At 41.1% G+C, this 27,466-nt stretch overlaps 1 protein-coding gene across 1 annotated transcript in view; it reads left to right on the top strand.

Moving 5' to 3' along the window:
- Positions 1-27,466, top strand: part of Magt1 (magnesium transporter 1) — a 37,308-nt gene that overhangs the window by 6,861 nt on the left and 2,981 nt on the right. Inside the window, exons 2-8 of the mRNA XM_051140958.1 lie at positions 7,296-7,465; positions 12,463-12,580; positions 14,074-14,214; positions 14,645-14,785; positions 19,631-19,720; positions 20,632-20,695; positions 22,502-22,576. Coding sequence (XP_050996915.1) covers positions 7,296-7,465; positions 12,463-12,580; positions 14,074-14,214; positions 14,645-14,785; positions 19,631-19,720; positions 20,632-20,695; positions 22,502-22,576 — 799 coding nt within the window. The remainder of the gene's footprint in view (positions 1-7,295; positions 7,466-12,462; positions 12,581-14,073; positions 14,215-14,644; positions 14,786-19,630; positions 19,721-20,631; positions 20,696-22,501; positions 22,577-27,466) is intronic.

Here is a 27,466-nt window from a genome sequence, read left to right as displayed (position 1 = left end):
AATTCAGACTGGTGATGTTTCTTAACTTCAACATAGTTAACATGACAAATAGTTTGAGTTCTAACCAGATTTCTCTGTTCTTTTGGATGAGGGAGATGTAGTGACAGAATTCGTAGTGGTTAAGAGTTAAGGAGTTTTGCTAGAGCCAAGTGGAGATAAATAAACATGCCTGGGTGCAGTGGTGCATACTCGCTATAACAGGAGTTGAAAATCAGAAGCAGGAGGATCTTTCCAGCCTTGTCTACAGAGTAAAGTTCAAGGTTAATCAGGGCTAAGTAATGGAAGGTAGAAAGCTACCTTTCTCGGAGCGCATATCTGTCTGTAATCTCAGCACATGGGGTACCAAGGCAAGAGGAATATGAGGTTGAAACATGACTTGGCTACAAAATGAGTTGAAAAGAAGCTCAGTCTCAAAACAGAGGTAAGAAAATGTAGCCAAACCCTTTCAATTTAAATTGAACAAAAGAAAAAATCTGTGTGCCTTTGAAGATACCATCACTTTGTCCCACTGCCCTCAAACTTGTAGGACTACTTCTGCCTCTGCCTCCTGAGTGATAAAATTATAGATGTAAGCCACTATGCCTAGCTTCCTTTAAAATTTTATTTTACTAATATTTATGTATGTATGTATGTATGTATGTATGTATGTATGTATGTATTTTTAGTTTTCAAGACAGGATTTCTGTGTGTAGCCTTGGCTGTCCTGGACTCTTGTAGACCAGGCTGGCCTCGAATTCGCATCAATCAGCCTGCCTCTGCCTCCCAAGTGCTGGGATTAAAGGCATGTGTGCCCCCAACATGCCTGACTTTTTTTTAAGTGTTATTTATTTTGTACAGTATTCTGTCTGTATGTAACACCTGCAGGCCGGAAGAGGCCACCAGATCTCATTATAGATGGCTGTGAACCATCATATGGGTGCTGGGAATTGAACTCAGGACCTCTGGAAGAGCAGCCACTGCTCTTAACCTCTGAGCCATCTCTCCAGGCCCCCTCCCTTTTAAAGACTTATTTATTATGTATACAGTATGCACCAGATCTCATTATAGATGGTTGTGAGCCACCATGTGGTTGCTGGGAATTGAACTCAGGACCTCTGGAAGCTCAGTCAGCGCCCTTAACCTCTGAGCCATCTCTCTAGCCCCCCTCCCCTCTTTTTAAGAGGGTCTCCCTTTGTATTCTAGCCTGGCCTTGAACTACCACTTTTCCTGTCTCAGCCTCCCACTTGTTATAACAGGTGTGTGCCTTCTCACACAGCTTTAACTTTTTTGCTTATAAAAACCAGTAAAGGGCTGGAGAGATGGCTCAGTGGTTTAGAGCACTTCTAAAGGTCCTGAGTTCAATTCCCACCAATCACATGGCTACTCACAACCATTTGTAATGAGATCTGGTGCCCTCTTCTGGCATGCAGGCAGAACACTGAATACATAATAAATCTTTTTTTTTTTTTTTTAATCTAATAAGCCGTGCGGTGGTGGCACACGCCTCTAATCCCAGCACTCTGAAGGCAGAGGCAGACAGATCTCTGAGTTCCAGGACAGCCTGTTCTACAGAGTGAGTTCCAGGACACCTGGGGTTACACAGAGAAACCCTGTCTCAACAAACCAATGCCCTCTCAAAGCACATATCTTTCTTTCCAATGATCAGGAGTCAGAGGCAGGTGGATTTCTGTGAGTTCAAGGCTGCATGGTGAGATGACTTCACCATTCCTTAACCAGACAGGATTCTCTGTGTAATAGCCCTGGCTATCCTGGAACTCTCTGTAGACCAGACTGGGAGTAAAAGCATGCATCACTGTACATGAACCATTGCATTTTTATAAAAAACAAATAAACAAAAAGCAACAACTAAAAACCTATAGGGGTAGAAAGATGGCTTAGGTGGTTAAACACACTGGCAGCTCTGCTCTTCTAAAGGTCCTGACTTCAATTCCTAGCAACAACACAACAGCTCACAACCATCTATAATAGGATCTGATGCCTCTTCTGGTATGCATGTGTACATGCAGACAGAACACTCAAATGCATAAACAAATAAACTTAACATAATAATAGAGGTGATAAAATATAGTGTGAAAGATGTGTTTATGGATTTTTTTGTTTTTTATTTTTTAGTGTCTAAGGATTATTTTGGGGGGGTTGGTTTTTTAATATTTTTTTAATATTTATTTATTATGTATACAGTGCACAGATCATCATGTGGTTGCTGGGAATTGAACTCAGGACCTTTGGAAGAGCAGTCAGTGCTCTTAACCGCAGAGCCATCTCTCCAGCCCATGTCTAAGGATTATTAAGATGTGGGGCTGGAGAGATGGCTCAGTGGTTAAGAGCACTTGTTCTTACAGAGGATCTAGGTTTATTCAGTTCCTAGAACCTACATGGTAGCTCATAACTTCCTTTAACTCTATTTCCAGGAAATTTGATGCCTTCTTCTGACCTCTGTAGCAGGCACACACGTAATAACACATACATACATGAAGACAGAACACTCATATACATAAAAAATTTAAATTTCAAAGTGGAAAACAATTATTACAGTGCTATATTTCTGGTTCGGAGAGATGGAGAGTGGCTAAGAGTGCTTCCTGCTATTTCAACGGGCCTGGATTTGGTTCCTGTAATCCACATCAGGCCGCTCATAGCTGCCTGTGACTCCAGTTCCAGGGGATCGATCCCATACCTCGTTCTGTAGTCTAGACACCTATACTGATGTTTGCACACCTGCATACAGACATGCATATATACCCATAGTTAAAAAAATAACATGATTTTTTTTTTAAAGAATGGGGTTTTTTTTAATGGTGTTTCACTTACCTAGGTTATCACATCTTTCAAACATTCTGGGAAGATAAAGGTATGGTTTCCTATTAGGGGTTGTGTTTTTTCCTGTTCATCAGAAGTATTTAGTGCGTATTTAATTTTATCTGTCACACATGGAAATTTATGTAACACATCATCCTTACTCATAAAAATTAGAATGTAGGGCTGAAGAGATGGGTCAGTGGTTAAGAGCACTGGCTGCTCTTCAAAAGGTCCTGAGTTCAGTTCCCAGCAACCACATGGTGGCTCACAACCATCTATAGTGAGATCTGGTGCCCTCTTCTGGAATGCAGGTGTACATGCACATTCATGCATTAAATAAATGAATCTCTAAAAAAAAAAAAAAAAAGACTTGAAAAAAGACTTGTTGTTAGAGGCTGGAGAGATGGATCAGTGGTTAAGAGCACTGTCTGTTCTTCCGAAGGACCTGAGTTCGATTCCCAGCACCCACATGGCAGCTCACAGATGTCTGTAACTCCAGTACCAAGGGATCTGACATGTCCATGCTAATGCACATTAAAAAAAAAAGGAATTAAAATTATTTTTTATTTCAGTGAAGCACATATGGTGTTATCCACCTATAATCCCAGTACTTTGGAGATGGAGACAGGAGGACCATCAGTTCAAGGCCAGCCTCAGCTACGTATTTAGTCCTGGGCCAAACAAGGATACATGAGACCCTATTCTACCAAACAAAAATGAGAGTGTAGAGGTGTGGGTCTCAAACTTCAGTGTATATCGATCAGGGGTTCTAAGCCTGTGGGTCTAGACCCTTTGGGGTTCTCATATCAGATATCCTGCATATCAGATATTTACATTAAAAGTATAACAGCAAATTTACAGATACAAAATAGCAGTGGGGCTGGAGAGATGGCTCAGCGGTTAAGAGCACTGACTGCTCTTCCAGAGGTCATGAGTTCAATTCCCAGCAACCACATGGTGGCTCACAACCATCCACAATGAGATCTGGTGCCCTCTTCTGGTATGCAGTACAAGCAGGCATAATACTGTATACATAATAAATAAATAAATATTTTTTAAAAAAACAAAATAGCAATGAAATAACTTTATGGCTGGGAGTCACCACAATTTGAGGTGTTTGCTTTTATTTTTTTTTTAAAGATTTATTTATTATTTATAAAGTACTCTGCCAGGCGTGGTAGCACACACCTGTAATCCCAGCACTTGGGAGGCAGAGGCAGGCTCATGGCTGTGAGTTCAAGGCCAGCCTGATCTACATTGTGAGTCTACACAGAAAACCCTGTCTCGGAAAAAAAACTAAAATAAAATACACAATAAAAACTACAGTATTATGCCTGCATGTGCGCCTGCCCACCACAAGGAGGCATCGGATCTCATCACCATGTGGTTGCTGAAAATTGAACTCAGGACCTTTGGAAGAGCAGATGGTGCTCTTAATCTCTCTGCCATCTCTCCAGCCCTTATTTTTGTTTTTTGTTTTGTGTGTGTGTTTTTTTTTTTTTAAGATTTATTTATTATGTAGACAGTGCTTGTACCCCTGCAGGCCAGAAGAGGGCATCAGATCACATTATAGATGGTTGTGAGCCACCATGTGGTTGCTGGGAATTGAACTCAGAGCCTCTGAAAGAGCAGTCAGTGCTCTTAACCGCTGAGCCATCTCTCCAGCACCCCCCCCCTTTTTTTTTTATATTGGTTATTTGGTTTTGGTTTGGTTTGGTTTTTTGAAACATTCTCTCTGTGTAGTTCTAGCAGGCTTGCCCTATGGACCAGGCTAGCCTGGAACTCACAGACATCCACCTGCTTCTGCCTCCCAAGTGCTGGGATTAAAGGCCTAGTGCCACCGGCATTGAGCTGTTTTGCTGTTTTTAAGATGGTCTTACATGTAAACAAGGTTGACCTGGAGCTCTACAAATGTAAAGCTGACATTGAATTCTTGATTCTCTTTGTCCTGTACCACCACCCTCAGCTTAAATCTTATGAAATAATTGAATTTTAAGATTTTTTTTGGTTTTGGTTTTTTGAGACAAGGTCTCTCTATGTTATCTTGGCTGTCCTGAACCCACTTTGCATACCCGGCTGGCCTCGAACTGACAGCGATTCGTCTGCCTCTGCCTCCCGAGTGTTGGGATTAAAGGCGTGTGCCACCACACCTGGCTCTAATTTTAAGATTTTTTTAAAAGTATTTTTTAAGGTTTTCGGGGGATGCTGTTGTTAGTTTTGGACTGTTTAAGAGAGGATTTCTCATTGCCGTGGCTGGCCTGGAACTCAATTTGTAGACCAGGTGGCTGGCCTGGAACTCATAGAAATCTACCTGCCTTTGCTTCCTGCGTGCTGGGATTAAAGCTCTTCACCACAACTGCCCAGCTGGATAATTTTTAAGAGAGACAATTTGAGCCTTCCTGGGCACTGCATGCTACACAGACACATTTAGGCAAAACATCCATACATGTAAACTAAAAATAAGGAACAACCTTTTAGCCAGGCAGTGGTGGCACACACCTGTAATCCCAGCACTCTGGAGACAGAGGCAGGTGGATCGCTGTGAGTTCGAGGCCAGCCTGGTCTACAAAGCAAGTCTAGGACAACCGGGACTACACAGAGAAACCTTGTCTTGGAAAAGAAAGGGGGGGGACAGAGACAGATGGGGTGGGGGTGGGGGGAGAGACAGAGAGAAAGAAAGAAAAAAGAAGAGGACACTTGAGTTAGCTGTGATGGCTTACACATGTAATCCTACTGCTGAAGTGGCTAATGGAGGAAGAATTTTAGTTTCTAACCAGTCTGAGCTGCATGAAGAAGTATCATCAGGTTCAGCTTCCAAGATTTGGTTTTGTTGTTGTTGTTTGTTTTTGGTTTGTTTGCTTTTGGGTTTTGTTTTGTTTTTCTTTGTTTGTTTGTTTTTCGAGACAGGGTTTCTCTTTGTAGCCTGGGCTGTCTTGTCCCAGACTCGATTTTCAGCAATCTCGAACTCAGCAATGTGCCTGCCTCTGCCTCCCTGAGCGCTGGGATTAAAGGCGTGCGCTAACCACGCCTGGCTCCAAGGTTTTTCTTTCTTTTTTTTTTTAAGTATATTATATTTTTGTTTTGTTTTTGGAGAGACGGTTTCTCTGTAGCCCTGGCTGTGCTGGAATCACTCTGAAGACCAGGCTGGCCTCAAACTCAGAGATCCACCCACCTATGCCTCTTTTTTTTTTCTTTTTTTGGGGGGGGTTGGGGGGTTTGTTGTTTTATTGTTTTGAGGGTTTTTTTTTTTTTGTTTTGTTTTTTTTTTTTGTTTTTCGAGATAGGGTCTCTCTGTGTAGCCTTGGCTGTCCTGGACTCGCTTTGTAGACTAGGCTGGCCTCGAACTCACGGCAATCTGCCTGCCTCTGCCTCCCAGTGCTGTGATTAAAGGCATGCGCCTCCACCCTTGGCTTTCCAAGTTTTTTCTAGGATTTATATTTTCTTTCTGAAAGATTAATTAGTTTGCTTTTTATTTATAGGTTTCTGTACGTGCATGAGTTTTTACATCATGTATAGGTGCCCAAAGAGACCAGAGGGCATTGGATTCCTTCAAACTGGAGTCAAAGGATGTTGTAAGCAGCACTCAAGCCCCTGGCCTTTGTAGTATATTCTGTGTACCTCTGCTTGGTTTAAGAAAGTTGCTTTGCTAAAGGAACTTTTTTTTTTTTTTTTTTTTTTTTGGTTTTTGGAGACAGGGTTTCTCTGTGTAGCCTTGGCCATCCTGGACTCACTTTGTAGACCAGGCTGGCCTCGAACTCACAGTGATCCCCCTGCCTCTGCCTCCCGAGTGCTGGGATTAAAGGCGTGCGCCACCACGCCCAGCTACTAAAGGAACTTTTTAACATGTATTTACTTATTCTATGTGTTCAAGTATGAATGCACAACAGCACATGTGTGGAAGTCAGAGGACAGGTTGTAATTGGTTCTCTCCTTCTACCATTGAGTCCTTAGATCAAAGTCAGGGTGTCAGTTCTAAAGTAAAATTTTGTTTTTATTGTGTTTTTTTCCTGCTGCTGCCACCACTGCTTCCCTACCCCCAACACTTCTTTTTGAAACAAGGTCTCTCACCGTGTAGCCCTGGTTGCCCTAAGACTCTATATGTAGACCAGGCTAGCCTTCAACTCAGAGATCCATCTGCCTTTTCTCCCAGGTGCTAAGAATAAAGGCATATGCTACTATGCTCAGCTGTTTATGTTGTTGTTTTACATATTGTTTTGATAGGAATCCTAGACTGGCCTCAAACTTAAGAACTCGCCTCCACCTCCTGAGTGCTTGAATGATAGGCATGTGCCACCATATCTCTTTGTGTTGTTTTTGTTCTTGATATTTGGGCATGGGGTCTTAACTTTGTTGCCCAAGCTGGTCTTCGCTGTTGGGCTTAGGAGATCCTCTTATTTTAGCTTCCTGAGTAGCTGCAATTATATAAAAGACCTACCAACCCAACCTGAAATGCCAAGTTGAGTATATTCACAAAATTCTCATTTTGTCTTTTGTAGATGGTGTTATCTGAGAAGGTTAGTCAGCTGATGGAATGGACCAATAAAAGACCTGTAATAAGAATGAATGGAGACAAGTTCCGTCGCCTTGTTAAAGCTCCACCAAGAAATTACTCTGTTATTGTCATGTTTACTGCTCTCCAACTTCATAGACAGTGTGTCGTTTGCAAGTATGATCTTTCATCTCTACTTTGTACTTAAATAACGTGTATGTTTTCTAACTCTTCTATTTCAAAGGAACCAACTTTATGAAGTGGGTTTGTTAATAGTAAAGTGTATACCTTACTCAGGGAATATAGTAACAGACAATACTACTGTTTTATAATCATTCTTGGTAGTGCATATTTTGGTAGGGGAGGATGAATAAAATATCATAGCTATCATGAATTATTTAAAAACCAACCACCTTGGGCTGGAGAGATGGCTCAGTGGTTAACAGCACTGTCTGCTCTTCTAGAGATCCTGAGTTCAATTCCCAGCAACCACATGGTAGCTCACAACCATCTATAATGAGATCTTGTGCCCTCTTCTGGCAGGCAGGCCAGAATATTGTATACATAATAAATCTTTAAAAACCAACCACCATTTGAATTGATAAGCAATTTATATAACACTATGCTAGTTGCATCGACCCAAAGTTTATTATTACATGTATGCACATGCACACATGAGTGAGTGCATGCATACTGTTCTGCACATGTAGATGCCAAAGAAGAACTTCATAAGTCAAATCTGTCCTTCCACCATAGTCTCCAGGGATGGAACACAGGTCAGTAGGATTGCATGACAACTACTTTTAACCCACTGAGCATCTCCCAGCCCCATATTTTGAGTACTTTCAATCTAGGGATGTAGTGCAGGGATATCAGAGTGAGCACTTGCCTGTCATTAGAAGTCCTGGATTCAGTCCTCAGTACTCCAAAAGAAAGGGTTTATAAATGTTTTTAATTTCATACTTTTTTATTTTGGCATTTTCTTTTATATTTTTTAAGAAGCAGAGTTAAAGTTTATTTGTGTGTGTGTACATACATGGGAGTATTTAGAGATCAGAGGGTAGACAGATGTGGAAGATGGTTGTCTCCCTCCACCAAATGGGTCTCAGGGATTGAACTCAGATTATAATGCTCAGTGGCAAGCACCTTTACCCCCTGAGCCAACTCACCAATCCTTAAAAAAAGGAATTTTACATTATTACTAACTATCCTGGGACATGATACATAGGCCATGGTAGCCTCAAACTCAGTCATCCACCTGTCTCTGCCTCCCAAGTGATATGTTGTTATAAAGAAAGAAAATCCCAAATCTCTCAATTTTACCAATGAAGTCTCAGGAGCCAGATGCTGGGGTGAAAACCTGCTAGCTCAGAGAGGCAGAAAGCACCCAGCTAACCTTTTTACTCAGCAGACATCTCAAAGGAGAAAAAGAGACAAAAACCAAAAGCTCAAAGCTAAAAGCCCAAGGCCAAAAGCTTGCTGGCTCACCTATGGCTGAGGAGGAAAAAGCCAAAGAGCTGAAAGCCAAAAAGCTCCTTCTTCTCCATGCTGTCTTAAATACCCTCTCTCAATGTCCCTCTTTCTACTTAAGTAATCTATTATCTACCCTTTCTTCGTGAGTTCAAAGTTCTGTACCAAAGTCTCTCTTTTTTTTTTTTTTTTTTTTTTGGTTTTTCAAGACAGGGTCTCTCTCTGTGTTAGCCTTGGCTGCCTTAGACTCGCTTTGTTGACCAGGTTGGCCTCGAACTCACAGCGATCCACCTGCCTCTGCCTCCCGAGTGCTGGGATTAAAGGCGTGCGCCACCACACCCAGCCTAAAAAAAGCACATCTTAAAACCTAAACAACTTACGCTTAATTGTAAGGTTATAACTATTTAGTCTTCAACCCCATCAGAGACCTGAGGAGTATAAATATATCTGAATAAACATCAATATATCTGAATAAACAGGAAATACAAGCACCTTCCAAAACTATAGAAATGACAGAGACTACTGGCCACCTGGACAGTCACTCAAGATTTCTCTATAATATTTGGGCATCATCTTCAGCCTTCTGGCTCAGAATATCTGACCAATTTTTGGTTGTATTTGGCAGTTTTAGGATTAAGTATTTTTTAGTTCAAAGCTCTGTAAATGTTTGTGTCAGTCTCATATGAACTCAGCAATTTGAATGTCCTAAGCAGTCTGTAGTCTGAAGCTGGTCTTTGGGTGGTCGTTGTCAGCTTCGTGACAGTCTTGACTAGGTAGAATATAGCAGTCAATTCACAGATGTCTACTGTTTGCACAGAACCAGGCAGCAGAAGAAACATGGAGCAGTTCTTCCAAGTGGTTGGTGTTACACAATCCAGTAGAATTTGTCTCATCATCTACTTAGAAACCTAAAAGGTTGCTGTTAGGAGTGGTAGAAAACCTAAACATTTTAAATGCCATATTCAGCAGACCTCAAAAGGTTTGAGGACCATAATCTATTAAGTACATCCAAGGTACACAAACTTTGTTTCTAGTTACTTGTTTTAAAAGTCAAACCTGGAAGCACGTACAGAAAGCTAGATGAAGCTTATTTATAGAATTAGTTAATACTCTATGACTACTAGTGTCATGACAGATTTGGAGATAATATTTGTACCTTAAGAAAAGTTTTAAAAAGTCAAATGAAAAACAAAAGATTATGAGGTTGGTGACAATAGAATAGTCCCTTATTTCTTTTTCCTTTGCTCCATACCAAGTGGGTCTTCTGATATGAGACAGAGATTTTGGATTTCCCTTTAACAAGCATGCATGGGTTTAGAGAAAGAGAGAGCTGCATTCCAACCCTTAAGCCAGCTTTAGTTTTTAATTAAATTCAGACTACAAAGGCCATTTGCCACTTATGTCTGTAGAGGGCCGAAGAGAAAAGAAACTACCTACAGCAAGAAGAACCATGAAACAATCACGAAATATATAAATGTTACATTTATAGTGTTTTGGCTATTTGTATTTGACAACCTTGTAGAAAACTTCTTTCCTGTCTTGGTGCATCTAAAATTCTGAATCTAAATAAAAATCACAGCTCATCATTATCTTAAAACATCTATCTAGACCTAAAAACATCTTAACCTCTAAGCAACTAAGCCTAATTTTAAAACTAAACTATCTGGCCGGGCGTGGTGGCGCACGGCTTTAATCCCAGCACTCGGGAGGCAGAGGCAGGCGGATTGCTGTGAGTTCGAGGACAGCCTGGTCTACAAAGTGAGTCCAGGATGGCCAAGGCTACACAGAGAAACCCAGTCTCAAAAAAACAAAAAAACAAAAAACTAAACTATCTGGTCTTCAACCCTATCAGAGACTTGAGAAGGAATAAAATTAATTATCTGAGTAGACAGGAAGTGCAGGTTAGCAGCTTCCCAAATGAGAAGGTGACAGAGACAGTTTGCTGCCTGAACAGTCACCCAAAACTCTCTATAATGTTGGAGCATCTTCATCAGCCTTCTGACCCAATGTATCTGACAGACATATTTGTGAGTCAGGAACTATTGAGGACTTGCTTACCCTGTCTTGGCAGAGTTCTATTCCTGGAACATTTTCTTTTAGCGACACTTTTTTTTTTTTTCAGATATCATTTGTCCAGTGGTATCCAGATACCTTAGTTAAATGTTTTATTTTCCTGGAAAGGTAAAAACAAAACCCTGCCCCAAGCCTAACTCTGGGAGGTTTCTTTTTTGTTGAGTTCTATTTTTCCTAAGGCAAAATATTTTTTGACAATAGAAAAAGTTTTATCTCTTAATTGAAATTTGAAAGTTCTTTTGAAATTTTGAAACTAAATATAACTTTAGGTATATTTATTTTTAGATTACAAGGGACATTCACTTTAAATTTCAGCCTGCCTTTGCTTTTAAATTTAATTCATTGTAATGCCTATGTGCCTGCCTCTGCCTCCCAAGTGCTAGAATTAAAGGTGTAAACCAACACCATCCTGTTCATTGTAACTCTAGAATTTTTAAAACAGCTAATTAATCCAGCTGTCTGTGCTGGGATTAAAGGAATGGGCTACCACTGTCCTGCTCAAATATTTTATCTTAGCTCCAACTTAGTTCAACTCTTAGAGATTTAAAAAACAAATTGGAACTGGAGTAATCCTTTGAATTTACTTAAAACATTTTAAATCTCTTAACTGTCTTTTTAATACCAAACAATAAAAATATCCTTTTTTATTTAAGAAGAAAACTTTAGTCTTATATGTTAGTTTGAACTGAACTGTCTGATGAACTATCACCTCTCTTTATTTAGGAGATCCCTTTTGTTTAAATCAAATCTTTATCAATTTTGATGGTATCCATAGCTTTTCTTCTCCTGTGGAAGCAAAGGCAAAGCCTCTTCCCAGCGTAAAAATATAGTCTGGTTTCCATTCTGAGGTTAACATATCTTTAAAATATACAGGTTAATTTAATTCAGTTTTTTTTCTCTTATCCAATGTCTCTGCAGCTATTGTATCTTTCTCATTAGCATTTAAAAAATAAAGCACTTTGTAATCTATCTCTGGGGACTCTATATTATCCCTCTCTGTTTATTAAACATATCTTTTAAAGTATAATTAGATCTTTCTATAACTGCATGTCCTGTAGGATTGTGTGGTATACCTGTAATATGGTTTATGTTGTAATATGCAAAAAGTTGTTTCATTTTACTAGAGACATATGCTGGAGCATTGTCACTCTTAATTTGTACAAGTACCCCATAATAGCTATAACTTTTAATAAATATATAATTACTGAATCAGCTTTTCAGAACTTAAAGCAGTTGTCCATTGACATCCTGAATATATGTATCTGTGGAATGGTGCACATACTTCAATTTTCCAAACTCTACAAAATAAAACACATCCATTTGTCAAATAAAATTTTTTTGGGTACCTCTTGGGTTACCTTCCTGCAGGTAATGGAGTTTGGTCATATAAAGAACAAGTAGGAAATTGCCTTATAATTTCCTTGGCTTGTTGTCAAGTGACAGAAAACACTTTCTTCAAACCTTTATGTGCTCTAACCTTGTCAGCTATACATGACTTATTTGCCAATAATTTTTAGTATTTCACTAAAAACTTGCTATTACTTACTTAGGTTTTGTTTTACTACTGATAAGCTGGGTTGATTTTTGAGATTGTTTCATATGTTTTGCACCACCAATCTGATTGCATTCAGGCAAGCTGATGAAGAATTCCAGATTCTGGCAAACTCTTGGCGATACTCCAATGCATTTACCAACAGGATATTTTTTGCAATGGTGGATTTTGATGAAGGTTCTGATGTATTTCAAATGGTAAGATGTTTGGTTTCTTTTATGTAGGAATGTTGTATGGATAAAGCAAAATACATTTTTCTTGATTACAAGAAGTTAAATAGTGGGGGTGGAGGATGGCTACTTGGTTAAGAACACTTGTTCTTCTTGTATAGAGGACTGGGGTTTGGATCCCAGCACCCACACTGTGCCTCACAACCACATAAAACTCCAGTTCCAGGGAGTCTGACAACTTTTTTTTTTTAGCTTCCACAGCCACCAACCATACATGAAGTGCACATACATACATGTAAGCAAAACGTTCACATGTATAAAATAAATCTTTTTTTTTTTTTGAGACAAGGATTCACTGTGTATCCTTGGCTGTCCTGGACTTGCTTTGTAGACCAGGGTGGCCTCTAACTCACAGAGATCCACCTGCCTCTACCTTCCGAGTGCTGGGGTTAAAGGCGTGTGCCACCACACTCAGATAATCTGAAATATTTTTAAGATGTAAAATAAGACTGTTAATGTAAGAGCTAGAGTAGTAGTTAGTGAACTAAAACCAAAATTTGACTGATCAAAAAAGAGAATAACCAATGTGAACCTACTAGAATACAGACATTGGGTAGTCTGTGTGTGTGTTGTTTTTTCAAGACAGGGTTTCTCAGTGAAACAGCCTTGGCTATCCTGGAACAATGTAAACCAGGCTCCTCAAACTCATAGACATCCTCCTGCCTCTGCCTCCTTAGTGCTGGGATTAAAGGTGTGAACCACCACACCCGGCTACATCTACACTTAAGTTAGTTGTTGTGTGACATGGTCTGTGTGGCATAGGCTGGATACAAACTAACCATTCCTCTGTCCTCCATCTCCTAAGCATTGAGATTGCAGGTGTTCATCACCCTACCTGACAATTTATAGGGGTGTGTGTGTGTGTGTGTGTGTGTGTGTGTGTGTGTGTGTGTGTGTGTCACACACACACACACCAGAGAGGAATTTGTTCAGTGCAGGAAGAACATGGTTAGTGACTCCCTCTACATGGTAATAATTTGATCAGAAGAATTGGGGCAGGGGGAAAGCTCAAGGCTGTTTGTCTAATCATTTTCTCAGTTCTGGTTCATCAAGATGGTCAGCATAGCCTGATGAAAGCATACTGGCTGGCCTAAGATCACCTCTGTTCCACAGTGCAGCCTTAGCTTCAGCATAATTTCCTTCTTTGGGGGAAGGGATGTTGTTATACTTCAAGGTTTCAGGTAGCCTTGTGTTTGAAAGCATGCTTCACAATTCTCCTTGGACAAACCTTTTCACTTATGTAATTATGATCTTCATGTATATATGTGAAAAAGCCTAAAAGGCCTGCTTTTAATCGTAGCATCCAGGAAGCGGAGATAGGAGGAATAGTGCAAATTCAAGGCTAGCCTGGATAACACCAAAACCCTGTATCAAAAAAAGGCCTAAAATTTAAAATTATTTTTTGCCCTAAAGATTATTTGCTTGGTAACTTATGTTTCCATGAATTACTCTTCATTCAGCTAAACATGAATTCAGCTCCAACTTTCATCAACTTTCCTCCAAAAGGAAAACCTAAAAGGGCTGACACATACGAGTTGCAGGTACGAGGGTTTTCAGCTGAGCAGATTGCCAGGTGGATCGCAGACAGAACTGATGTCAACGTAAGTCTCCCTACTTTACAAAATCTTAATTGAACGACATAGCTGGTGTTGTCTTCATGTCACTAAGATGGAATAATTTGGCAGGTGTTTCATAATAGGATTTAATAGGATCATCGTGGTGAAGAGTAAAATTATAAAATATGCTGTCTTGTCCTGTTGAGTTCAGACTAGAAACCATTTTCCTGACCTTAGCGTGTGGGTTATCTAGCTGAACTTGGCAAACACCTCTTAATCTAGAAGGCATTGGGTTTTGATTAAGTGAAGTAATACTATGTCTATTACATGTCATTTCTAGAATATAGTTTAGACTGATTGGAGTAAAATGGGGCATTTTTCCCTGAAAATATATTTTGACTGCTTTCATTTCATTATTATTAATTAGAAAATAAACATCATACTTTAAAATGTTTTTTATCTCCCTTTCTATTAGATTAGAGTGATTAGACCTCCAAATTATGCTGGACCTCTAATGTTGGGATTGCTTCTGGCTGTTATTGGTGGACTTGTGTATCTGCGAAGAAGCAATATGGAATTCCTCTTTAATAAAACTGGATGGGCTTTTGCTGCTTTAGTAAGTGAATTGAAGAAGAAAAGTTGATTGAAAAAACCCTAACAATCTGTTTTCTTTCTTTTTTTTACTTTTTAAATTTTTTATTTATACAAATTTAGCTTTTTTTACTTCTTGACCTCAGTTTCCCCTCCTTCCTCTCCTCCCAGTCACCTCCCCTCCAACATGCCTTATCTCTCCCCTCTCCACATCTAGTCCTCCTCAGTTTCTCTTCAGAAAAGGGCCAGCCTCAATGGATAGCATGTTGCCCTGGCATATCAAGTTGCATTAAGACTATCCCCTCTTCTGTTAAGACTAGATAGACAAGACAATGCAGTAGATTGGGAAATATCCCGAAGGCAGGCAACAGAGTCAGAGACAGTCCCTGCTTCCACTCTTAGGAGTCCCACAAGAAGACCAAGCTACACAACTGTAACATTGTGCAGAGGGCCTAGGTCAGACCCAGGCAAGCTCCCAGATTTGGCAGGTCAGTCTCTGTGAGCCTTGATGGGCACAGGTTAGTTTAATCTGTGGGATTTCTTGTGTCCTTCACCTCTTTGGCTCCTACAATCCTTTCTTCTCCTCTTTCGTGGGATTCTTCAAGCTCCGCCTACTGTTTGGCTATAGGTTTCTGCATGTTTCCATCAGTTGCTGGGTGAAGCCTCTCTGATGATGATTATACTAGATGCTAATCTATGAGCACAGTAGAATATCATTGGGCCTCCTTTCATTGACTTTTTCCTTTGCCATTCATGTTTGGTTCTGTTGTGGGTCTCTGGGCTATCCAGCCTATGGCTCCAGGCAGTGTCAAGGGTAGGCTCCCTCTCATGGCATGGCCCTCAAACTGTGTCAGTCATTGGTTGGCCACTCCTACAATTTCTGTACCACCTTTACCCCAGCACATCTTGTCAGCAGGACAAGTTGTAGGTTGAAGGTTTTATAGCTGGGTTGGTATCCCAATCCCTCCACTGAAAGTCATGCCTGATTACAGTAGATGGCTAGTTCAGGCTCCATATCCCCTATTTCTAGGAGTCCTAGCTTGGGTCACCCTCATTGATTGTTGGGAATTTCTATTGCCTTAGGTTTCCAGCTTGTCACAGAGGTGCCGCTCTCCCATTTCAGTTGTCTCTCCCAATATTCTCTTCCTCCATCCTCCTCTACCTGATCCCTCCTACTGCCATCCCCGCCCCCTACCCAGTCCCCTCCTCCCCATCTACCCATGATGTCTATTCTATTTCCCCTTCACAGTGACATTCCTGTGTCCCCTTTGAGCCTCCTTGTTACTTAGCTTCTCTGGGCCTCGTGATTACCTTTTTTTTTTTTTTTTTTCCGAGACAAGGTTTCTCTGTGTAGCCTTGGCTGTCCTGGACTAACTTTGTAGACCAGGCTGGCCTCAAATTCACAGAGATCCACCTGCCTCTGCCTCTGCCTCCCGAATGCTGGGATTAAAGGCATGCGCCACCACCACCCGGCCTCATGATTATCTTTACAACTAATATCTATTTATAAGTAAGTACACACCATGTTTGTCTTTTAGGTCTGGGTTATCTCACTTGGGATGATCTTTCCTAGTTCCATCCATTTGCATAATATCCTTGTTTTTAATAGCTGAGTAGTATCCTGTTGTGTAAATGTACCAGTTTCTTTTTTTAGATTTATGTACTTATTATTCATACAGTATTCTGCCTGCATGTGTGCCCACCCACCAGAAGAGGGCACCAGACTTCATTATAGATGATTTTGAGCCACTATGTGGTTGCTGGGAATTGAACTCAGGAACTTTGGAAGAGCAGCTAGTACTCTTAACCTCTGAGCCATTTCTCCAGCCCGTACCACAGTTTCTTTATCCATTCTTAGGTTGAGGGACATCTAGGTGGTTTCCAGTTTTTAGCTATTATGAATAAAGCTGCTATGGGCATAGTTGGGAAATAGAGTATCCTTTGGATATACTCAGGAGTGATATAGCTGGGTCTTGAGGTAGGGTGATTCCCAATTAGTGAGAAAACACCATATTGATTTTCATAGTGGCTGTACAAGTTTGTTTGTTTTTTTTTTTTACAGCAAGTCCTCTTACCCACTGAGCCATCTTCTCAGTCCCATTTTTTCCCAGTGAACGTGCATGTTGGTGCTTGTTTGTGTAGAGGTATGTGTTTGTGTGTATGGAGGCCAGAGATGAACTTCTCCTGTTTTTCCTCAGAATCTGTCTACCTTGTTTTGTTTTTGTAGTTCAGATGGTGTCTCACTAATTTCAGCTATCCTTACTGGAGGCCAAAAGAGGGCACTGGATCCCCTGGAATTATAGGCAGTTGTGAACTGCCTGATGTAGGTGTTGGAAACCAAACTCCAGTCCTTTGTAAGAGAAGCAAATGTTCTTAACTGCTGAGCCACATGCCCTCAGCTTTTTAAAAAAATATTTATTTATTATTATGTATACAGTGCTCTGCCTACATATACATCTGCAGACCAGAAGAGGGCATGAGATCACATTATAGATGATTGTGAGCCACCATGTGGTTGCTGGGAATTGAACTCAGGACCTCTGGAAGAGCAGTCAGTGCTCTTAACCACTGAGCCACCTCACGAGCCTTTTTTTTTTTTTTTTTTTTTTTTTTTTTTAGGTTTTTCGAGACAAGGTTTCTCTGTGTAGCCTTGGCTGTCCTGGACTAACTTTGTAGACCAGGCTGGCCTCGAACTTACAGCAATCCACCTGCCTCTGCCTACCGAGTGTTAGGAGTGCTGGGATTAAAGGTGTGCGCCACCACTGCCGGCTATGCCCTTAGCTTTTTTTATGTGGATTCTGGGAATTGAACTCAGGTCATTGTCTTGGTTATTTTCCTGCTATTGTTGTGATAAATGCCCTGACAAAGACAACTTTATAAAAGAAAGCACTTAATTTTGCTTAGCTTCAGAGGGTTAGAGTTCATGATGATGAGTGAAGGAACACCTTAGAGCCCACATCTCCATCCACACCATCCAAACCTAAAAAGCTTATGGGTTTGTCTTAGGCATGGTTCTATTTCTGTAAAGAGACAATATGACCATGGCAACTCTTTTTTCCACCCCCTCCCCCTTGGAGACAGAGTTTTTCTGTGTAGACTTGGCTGTCCTGGACTTGCTTTGTAGACCGGCTGGCTTTGAATTCAAACCTACCTCTGCCTCCCTGAGTGCTGGGATCACAAGTGTGCACCACCTTGCCCAACACAGGATAACTCTTTTTTTTTCTTTTAAAGATTTATTTATTATATGTACAGTGTTCTGCCTACTCGTGAGCCTGCAGGCCAGAAGAGGGCATCAGATCACATTATAGATGGTTGTGAGCCACCATGTGGTTGTTGAGAATTGAACTCAGGAACTCTGGAAGAGCAGTCAGTGCTCTTAAGCTCTAAGCCATCATCTCTCCACTCCCTCATGACAACTCTTATAAAGGAAAACATTTCATTGAGGCTGGCTTACAGTTCAGAGGTTTAGTCCATTATCATCATTGTGGGAAGCCTGGCAGCATGCAGGCAGACCTGGTGCTGGAGAAGGAGCTGAGAGTTCTCTATATCTGGATCCACGGGTGGCAGGAAGAGAGAATGAGCCACTAGGCCTGGCTTCAGCTTCTGAAACCCCAAAGCCCACCTTCAGTGATATACTTCCTTCAACAAGGCCACATGTCCTAATCCTTTGAAATAGTGCCACTCCCTTAAGGCTGAGAGGCCCATTTTCATTTAAACCACCACAGGGTACATTCTCATTCAAAACCACCACATTCCATTTTCTGATTCCCATAGGTTTATGACCATATCATATTACAACATGCATTTACTGTAAATTCAAAAGTCCCTACATTCAGTTGTCATCTTCCATCATATGGGTCCTGGAGATTCAAACACATTGTCAGGGTTTGTGACAAGGACCTTTTACATGCCAAACCATCGCTCTGTTCCTAGGATTTTGTGTATTTTTATTTTGTCTTAAAGTGGGTTTATCTCTCTCATTATATTAGGATTTCCAAAGCTTGAAGCAACTGATTCTGTTTATAGTTCTTTTTTATATTTTATTTTTAGTTTGTGTATATGTGTTGTGGAGCTATGTCCATGAGTGCAGGTATGTATGGAGGCCAGACAGGGGCATTTGATTCCCTAGTTACAGGCAGTTTTGCACCACCTATTATGGGTCCTAGGAACCAAACTCAGATCTCCTAGAAGAAAAAAAGTGTGTGCTTTTAACAACTGAGCCATCTCTCAAGCCCCAGTTTACAGTTTTGTTTGGTTTGGTTTGGTTTGGTTTGGTTTAGTTTGGTTTGGTTTTCGAGACAGGGTTCCTCTGTGTAGCCTTGGCTGTCCTGGAATCGCTTTGTAGACCAGGCTGGCCTCGAACTCTCAGCGATCAACGTGCCTCTGCCTCCCAAGTGCTGGGATTAAAGGTATGCACCACCACTCCCGGCCTTAAGATACATTTTCAATACTCAATTTTGAAACTATTCTGTTTAGTTATAGTTTAAAAATCCTATCAGAAATGATATTGAATTGTGATCCTAGTGGTAAAATATAAACATTAATAAAGAAATCATTTATGGGGGCTGGAGAGATGATGGCTCAGAGATTAAGAGCACTGTCTGCTCTTCCAGAGGTCCTGAGTTCAATTCCCAGCAACCACATGGTGGCTCACAACCATCTATAATGAGATCTGATGCCCTCTTCTGGCCTGCAGGTATACATGCAGATAGAGCTCTCGTATTACATAAAATAAATAAAAATCCAAAAAAAATCATCTATCTGAAAAAAAAGTCATGTGTTTGCTGAATGGATAAGCATTTTCATATAACTACTAATCTAAGCAGATGAGCTAGCTGAACCATGAGTATTCATTATTTTTGTTTCCTAGTGTTTTGTACTTGCTATGACATCTGGTCAAATGTGGAATCATATAAGAGGACCACCATATGCTCATAAGAATCCCCATACAGGACAAGTGGTAAGAGATGATGGGAATTTGGGGAATTTCTTTGCGTTGTATACCAAAGTTAGTATAATGACCGTTACCCTGTGATGCCAGTGCCAACATACACAGGAACTAGATACAGTTTTTTGTTGTTGTTGTTGTTGTTGTTGTTGTTGTTGTTTTGTTTTGTTTTGTTTTTTGGTTTTTCGAGACAGGGTTTCTCTGTGTAGCCTTGGCCATCCTGGACTCACTTTGTAGTAGATACAGTTTTGACTAATCTATGTTAATGAGCTTCATTTATGATGAGAGCATACAGTGCTCCAAAATGGGACATTCTTTATTTCCTTGTTGAGCTCTTTTGACTAGGATGGCTAAGAAAGAAAGTCTCAAACTAAAAATAAGAATTAATCACGGGGCTGGAGAGATGGCTCAGCGGTTAAGAGCACTGACTGCTCTTCCAGAGGTCCTTAGTTCAATTCCCAGCAACCACATGGTGGCTCACAACCATCTATGATGTGATCTGGCGCCCTCTTCTGGCCTGCACGTGTACATGCAGGCAGAACACTGTATATATAATAAATGTTTAAAAAAAAAAAAGAATTAATAACGTAGTTGAGTATCTGTTGTTTTCTAGGCACTGTGCTAGGTACTGTCAGTTTCAGTGGTGGATCGGGAAAATGTGCTCCCTATTGTCATATCTGCATTGTTTTACACACTTATGTATTGTTTTCCTCATACATTTTGTTGGGAAATACATAGTATAAATGCAAAGAAAGAACAAATAAATAAATAATACAGAAATAGCTTTTAATAGCCAAAGTAGGGTACGTGTTTACATACAGCAAGTAAATTGATAATTTCATAAGGCTTAACATTTATTTAAAGGTTAGGGCACTACAATTCAATGTATAATTTAAAGATTCCATTCTGTCTTCCTCTTCCAGAATTATATCCATGGAAGCAGCCAGGCCCAGTTTGTAGCTGAAACCCACATTGTTCTTCTGTTCAGTATCCTTTTACAATAAGTCTTTATTGTTGCATTTCAATTCACCTATTTTCTTACAATCTTGTATTCTCTGTACAGCATTTGGTTGGAGGCTGCTTCCCTTGTGCCCTAATGCAGGCAGAATATCCTTTGCAAGTTCTACTGTTTGTGTCTTCCTTCTTGACCCAATAAGTTAAAGATTAATAGCAAGGGCCGGGCGTGGTGGCGCAGGCCTTTAATCCCAGCACTCGGGAGGCAGAGGCAGGCGGATCTCTGTGAGTTCGAGGCCAGCCTGCTCTACAAAGTGAGTCCAGGACAGTCAAGGCTACACAGAGAAACACTGTCTCAAAAAAACAAAAAAAGGAAAAAAAAGATTAATAGCAAACCTTAAATCTGACAAAGCCAAGTTGATTAGCTCACTGATGTATGGAAGTGTACACATAATAGGAAGCATAGTATGTCTTTTTAACAAGGGAAAAATAAGAACTGTGAGGGGTTAGAAGAAATACAAGGTTTAGGAGATACTTAAAATGAAACATTAGGCTGGGCAGTAATGGCATATGCCTTTAATCCCAGCACTTGGGAGGCAGAGGCCAGTGTGGTCTATAGAGTGAGTTCCAGGGCAGTCAGGGCTACATAGAGAAACCTGTCTCAAAGAAACCAAAAATTGAAAATATAAGCTGACGGGGGTGGTACACACCTTTAATCCCAGCACTTGGGAGGTAGAGGTAGGCAGATCTGTATGAGTTCGAGGCCAGCCTGGTCTACAGCCAGCCAGAGCTATATGGAGAAACCCTGTCTCTTGAGAAAAAAATAGGTCAAGACAAAGTCTTATAGCCCTGGCTTTCCTGGACTGGCTTTGTAGACCAGGTTGGCCTCGAAACCACAGAGATCTAACTACCTCTACTGCCTCCCTAGTGATATATAAACCACACTGACTTTGAACACAACTGGCCTGTCTCTGTCTCCCAAATGCTAGGATTAAAGATATGTACCACCATGCCAGGCGCATGGGGCCAGTTGTTTGTTTGGGGTTTGGTTTTGTTGTTGTTGGTTTTGGTTTTTCAGACAAGAGGTTTTTTTCTCTGTGTACCCTTGGCTGCCCTCGACTCACTTTGTAGACCAGGCTGGCCTCGAATTTTCAGAGGTCATCTGGCCTCTGTGTCTCTGAATGCTGGGATCACAGGTGTGTACCACTACCTTTGGGCCCTGATTTTGTTGTTGTTTTGTTTTGTTTTACTATGTATACAATGTTCTCCCTGCATGTGTGCTTGCCTGCCAAAAGAGGGCACCAGATCTCATTATAGATGGTTGTGAGCCACCATGTGGTTGCTGGGAAATGAACTCAGGACCTCTGGAAGAGCAGACAGTGCTCTTAACCTCTGCGCCATCTCTCCAACCCCCATGTTTTGCTTTGTTTTTTAGGACAAGAGTCTCGTGTAGCCCAGGCTAGCGTTGCTACCATGCCTGGCTCAACCGTGCTTTTTTTTTTTTTTTTGAGACAGGGTCTCTCTGTGGAGCGTTGGTTATCCTAGACTCACTTTGTAGGCCAGGCTGGCCTCTAACTCACAGTAATCCACCTGCCTCTGCCTCCCAAGTGCTGGGATTAAAGGCATGTGCCACCACGCCCGGCAAACTTTACTTTTTAATTAAATCTTTATAGTAAATAATATTGTATACATATACTAGTATTTGTTTTGGTTATTGTTTTAAAATTAAGACTTGAAGTTTTATAAATTTATCTTAATTTTGTTCATGAAAAACTGGGAATAGGAAAGTGGTATGTCTTTTGTGGCTACATGAATTTCTCCTTAAAGAGTTTTTCTAAGATGGTGGAGTTACCTTGGGCATGGTGCTTTTGTGTGAAGCTGCTACCTCTGACATGGATATTGGGAAGAGAAGGAGTAAGTCATATGCCACAGTGTTCCAATTCTGCCTTTAACACAGAAAAAAGAATCTTCTCTAATCACTTTCCCTGTATAGGAAATATGAAAAAGAAACGGAAGCTATTACAGGAAGAGGTTTCTATGTTATTCCACCAAGAACAACTAAAAAGTTTAATATAATCTATTTCATTCCACTTTTTTGTTTGTTTGATTGCCTTTTATGTTCAGATAAGCTCTGCTATGTGGCCAAGCTGACTTTAAACTTTCAATTCTCCTGCCTCACCCTCTATGCTCATCATCCCTTTCCATTTATAAAAGCATCCTGTTTTTTGAGACAGGGTCTGTATAGCCTGGATCATCTTCACACTGAGGCTGAACCTGAACTTATGATCCTCCAGTCCACCCTCCAAGTGCTAATGTTGGACCCTAGAGTCCACTCGGGTAGGGGGTCGCCACGAGAGACCACTCGAGGACCACAGTGTTTATGCAAAGGCACAAGGTTTATTGCTGATGCGCATCAGGGGGCCTCAGCACTCAGGCACCCCGAGTCACTGTTACAGATTGCTCTTAAAGGCTAAAACCGCAAAGGTTTGGAGGGGCTGCATGCCCTATGTTAGGATTGGCTCTGGTGATCGCTAGGAGTGCTTGTCTAAATGTTATTGGCTATTGCAGGGGTCGTTGGTCTTGGGGGCTATTCTTGGCAGGGAGGGGTGTTGGGGAGTTTCCAGAGAGTTTCCAGATGGTATTTTTCTGAGAATTGTTTATTTTAGTTGAAATTGTTTATCTCAGTTGGCCACTTTGATCTCAGAAACTGGAACTGTCCTTCAATTCTTTCTGGGTCACGTTCCCAGGCTTAGGCTGAGAGAGAGAGAGCCTTACACTAAGATTACAGATAGTGCCATTGTGTCCACTTTGCTGGGGTCTGAACCCAGGAATTGGTGTATGATAGACAAGTACTTTACCAGCTGAGCCGCTTCTCCAGCCCCATCTGTAAAAACTGTGTATTTGGGGCTGGAGAGATGGCTCAGAGGTTAAGAGCACTGTCTGCCCTTCCAAAGCTCCTGAGTTCAATTCCCAGCAACCACATGGTGGCTCACATCCATCTATAGTGAGATCTGGTACCCTTTTCCGGCCTGCAGGTGTACATGCAGACAGAGCACTGTATACATAATAAGTAAATAATCTCTTTTTAAAAACTGTATATGTGGGAATCAGACTTGATGGTACTAGCCCATATTTCTATGCATTCATGTGGGTGAGGGAAGAGGATCACAAGTTCGAGGCCTGACTGGGCTATAAATGAGGTGGAAACCAACAAGATCACAACCTAGTTAAGACTCTGTCTCAAAATGAAAAAGTAAAAAGGGAACTGGGCATATAAGTTTGTGGTATAGTACTTACCTAACATGTGCTAGGCTCTAGATTCAGTCCCCAATATCCCAAAACAAAACAACATGGAAAAAAAAACTATGAACAGGCCTGGGGATTTAGCTTTATAGTAGATTGCTCGCCTTGAATGGGCAAGGTCACCAACAGTACAGAGAGAGAGCAAGCCAGGGCTTCACAAAGAAACCCTGTCCCAAAAATAAAAGAAAAAATAAATACTCGAGATGCTAAAGTAAGAGTGATGCAAGTCTAAGGCCAGACTGGAGAACATAACAAGTTCCAGGCCAGACATGGCTATATATTGAGACCCTGCTTTGAAACAAAACAAATAAAAAACTTAGGTAGGCAGAGGTAGCACACACTGGTAATTCCAAAACTTCAGAAGTAGAGACTGAAAGAAAGAATTACTGCAAGGTCTTGTACCCCTGGCACCGTCTACTGTTTACACTTTAGAACATTTACAGTTAGGTATGGTGGCACAGTCTATAATCCCAGCACTCCAGAGGCTGAGACAAGAGGACTGCCATCTGTGCTATGTAGTAAGACCCTGCAGCTGGACTTTTACTACTTAGTGGGTTCTTCTTTCTCCCACACTTCTCCACTCCTTTTCTTCCTGACTTTCCTAACACTGAGAGGGAAAAAAAGAGCCAGGCAGTGGTGGCACACGCCTTTAATCCCAGCACTGGGGGGAGGAGGGAGGCAGAGGCAGGCAGATCGCTGTGAGTTCAAGGCCAGCCTAATCTACAGAGTGAGTCCAGGACAGCCAAGGCTACACAGAGAAACCCTGTCTCAAAAAGAAAAAAGGAGATGGAAAGAGACCCCTGAGTAAAGTCAGGAGTTTGAAAGAGGGCTACATAGGTAGACTATTCCCTGCTGATTAGGGAAGGGACATCCATATCCTTGGGGCAACCTTGATCTTTGCCATCAGATATCTAATTACTTCTTGTTGTTTCTTCTTTACACATGACTACTTAACAGCAACCAACCAACAACCCTTCCTCCCTCAATCAGGGAGGAAGCATTTATATACACTCTGAAAAGTCCTTAGAATTTCTTTTTTTTTTTTTTTTTTTTTTTTTTTTTTTTTTTGGTTTTTTGAGACAGCATTTTTCTGTGTAGCCTTGACTATCCTGGACTTGCTTTGTAGACCAGACTGGCCTCGAACTCACAGAGATCCACCTGCCTCTGCCTCCCAAGTGCTGGGATTAAAGGTGTGTGCCACCACTGCCTGGCTAAATCCTCAGATTTTCTTTTGTTTGTTTGTTTTTCGAGACAGGGTCTCTCTGTGTAGCCTTAGCTGTCCTGGACTGGCTTTGTAGACCAGGCTGGCCTCGAACTCACAGAGATCGACCTGCCTCTGCCTCCCAAGTGCTAGGATTAAAGGTGTGCACCACCACCACCCGGCTTAGTCCTCAAAATTTCAAACATCACACAATCCTAGAAACTATCTGCAACTGGCAAAATCATACCCCAGCAAGGGCATGAGGCCAGTCATAGTCAACTGCTTCAAAGTAGCCACATATCCCAACTTCTGGGATTAAAAGGAAATCATACTCTTATATTTCTGTGGGTTTTTAAAGAATCTAAAAACCCTGTCTCAAAAAATGAAAAGGCTGTGCAATGTGACACTTGTAATTCAAGGACTTGGCAGGTGAAAGCAGAAGGATTAAGGAATTCAAGGCCATCCATTGCTACATAGTTTGAGGCCACCTCAGGCCACATGAGACCCTGTCTCTAACAAATATTCACATATTTTTATTGTTGAAAAAGAGGCCTCCCATATAATTTGTTGTTAACATAGTTGCTGGAATTTTGTTAAAATGTTAAATCATTCATACCTAATATTTATTTTCTGTAAAAAGATGAATATATTAGATTTCTGATTTGACAGACAACTTGCCAAGCGTGGGTGTTGCACACCTGTGTAGTCCAAGCACTCAGGAGGCAGGTGCATCTCTGAGTTTGAGTCCAGTTTGGTCTACAAAGCAAGCTCTAAGCCATTCTTCCTAGTGTGACCCTGTCTCAAAAATAATAAAAACAAACCTTTTATTATAAGAACATATGCATTAACCATTTAATACATAATACACTGTGATTATTTTCTAGATTTATTTTTAAAGTATTTTTACTATATTTTTCTTTTGGGGTATGTATGTATGTAAATACATGAAAACATGGCATAACATGCATGTTGAGGTCAGAGGACAACTTGTAGGAGTCCCTTCTCTTCTCCTATGTGGATGTCAAAGTATCTTTTACTGACCTGATGTAATTGTTGTCTTGGATGCTTACTGCCTCTGTCTGCTAACCTAGGCCTACAATGCTTTCAGCCTCTCAGACTTACTGCTCAATAAACTCACCCTTTCTAGCTCTTTCTGAACTCTTGTTGGCCTCAACTGTTCTGGTTCAAACTCCTCTCCACGCTGACTGATTCAAACTGGCTTCTCTCTGTTTCTGGCGCCTCATTCTCTGTCTTTCCTCCCTGTTCTCATGAGAGCTCAGCGTATCCTATTCTGTCAAATCTTTCTCTGATTCGTCACTTTGCCTGTCAGACATCACTTAGAAATATGGGTGCTTCCTTGGACAAACTAACTTCACCTTCATTGTTTGGGATTAAAGTTGTATACTAAGATCATGCAGACCTTGAGGGCCTTTAATGTGATCAAAGTAGCCATGTTACGGGATTAAATGCCTCTACAGGGCTAGAGACATAACTCAGTGGTTTTAAGAGCATTATCTACTCTTCCAGAGGGCCTGAGTTCAATTCCCAGCACCCACATGGTGGCTCACAACCATCTGTACTGGGATGTGATGCCTCTTCTGGTATGCATGTGTACATGCAGATAGAGTACTCACACATAAAATAATGAACAAATCTTCAAAAATTTAAAGTAAAATTCATCTATATGTGGGTTGTGGGGATTAAACTCAGATAGTCAGCCTTGGCAGCAAGCACCTTTTCTTACTGAACCACCTTGCTGGCCCAATAATGATTCAGATTGCCCATTTCAGTATTCCTCATTTGGAAAATGCCATCCAAATACAATCTGGTATGAATTTAAGTGGTAAGACACTGTGCCAGAATGTATTGAAATTGTCATAATTTCATCTAGTTCCCAGATTCTTCCTTTTTAAGGTAGTCTTACTATGTAGTTCTGGCTGGCTTGGGATTTGCTATGTAGAGAGAGCATGTGAACTCACCATGTAGCTCAGGGTGGGCTTGAACTGCTGGCTCTAGACTCTACCCCTTGAGTACAAAGTTCCATGTGTGCTCCACCACAGCTGTCCTTTTCTCTTCAGAATCTGTTTTATAATGCTTAATTATACATATGTGTCTGTATGGGTATGTGCGTGTGAATATAGGTTCCCTTGGAGGCCAGAGGAATTGGATCCATCATAGAATTAGCTTCCCACTGGGGGTGCTTGAAAGTGAGTTTGTGTCCTATGCAAGAGCAGTCCATACTTGGAACTGCTGAGCCATCTCTCCAGCTTGATGCTTGGCCTTTTTTGTGTTTTGGAGTT

The sequence above is a fragment of the Acomys russatus genome, chromosome X (genome assembly GCF_903995435.1).
Source record: "Acomys russatus chromosome X, mAcoRus1.1, whole genome shotgun sequence".
Taxonomy (NCBI): Eukaryota; Metazoa; Chordata; class Mammalia; order Rodentia; family Muridae; genus Acomys; species Acomys russatus.
The sequence above is the reverse complement of the archived record's forward strand: the minus strand, read 5'-3'. Positions and strand labels throughout refer to the sequence as shown.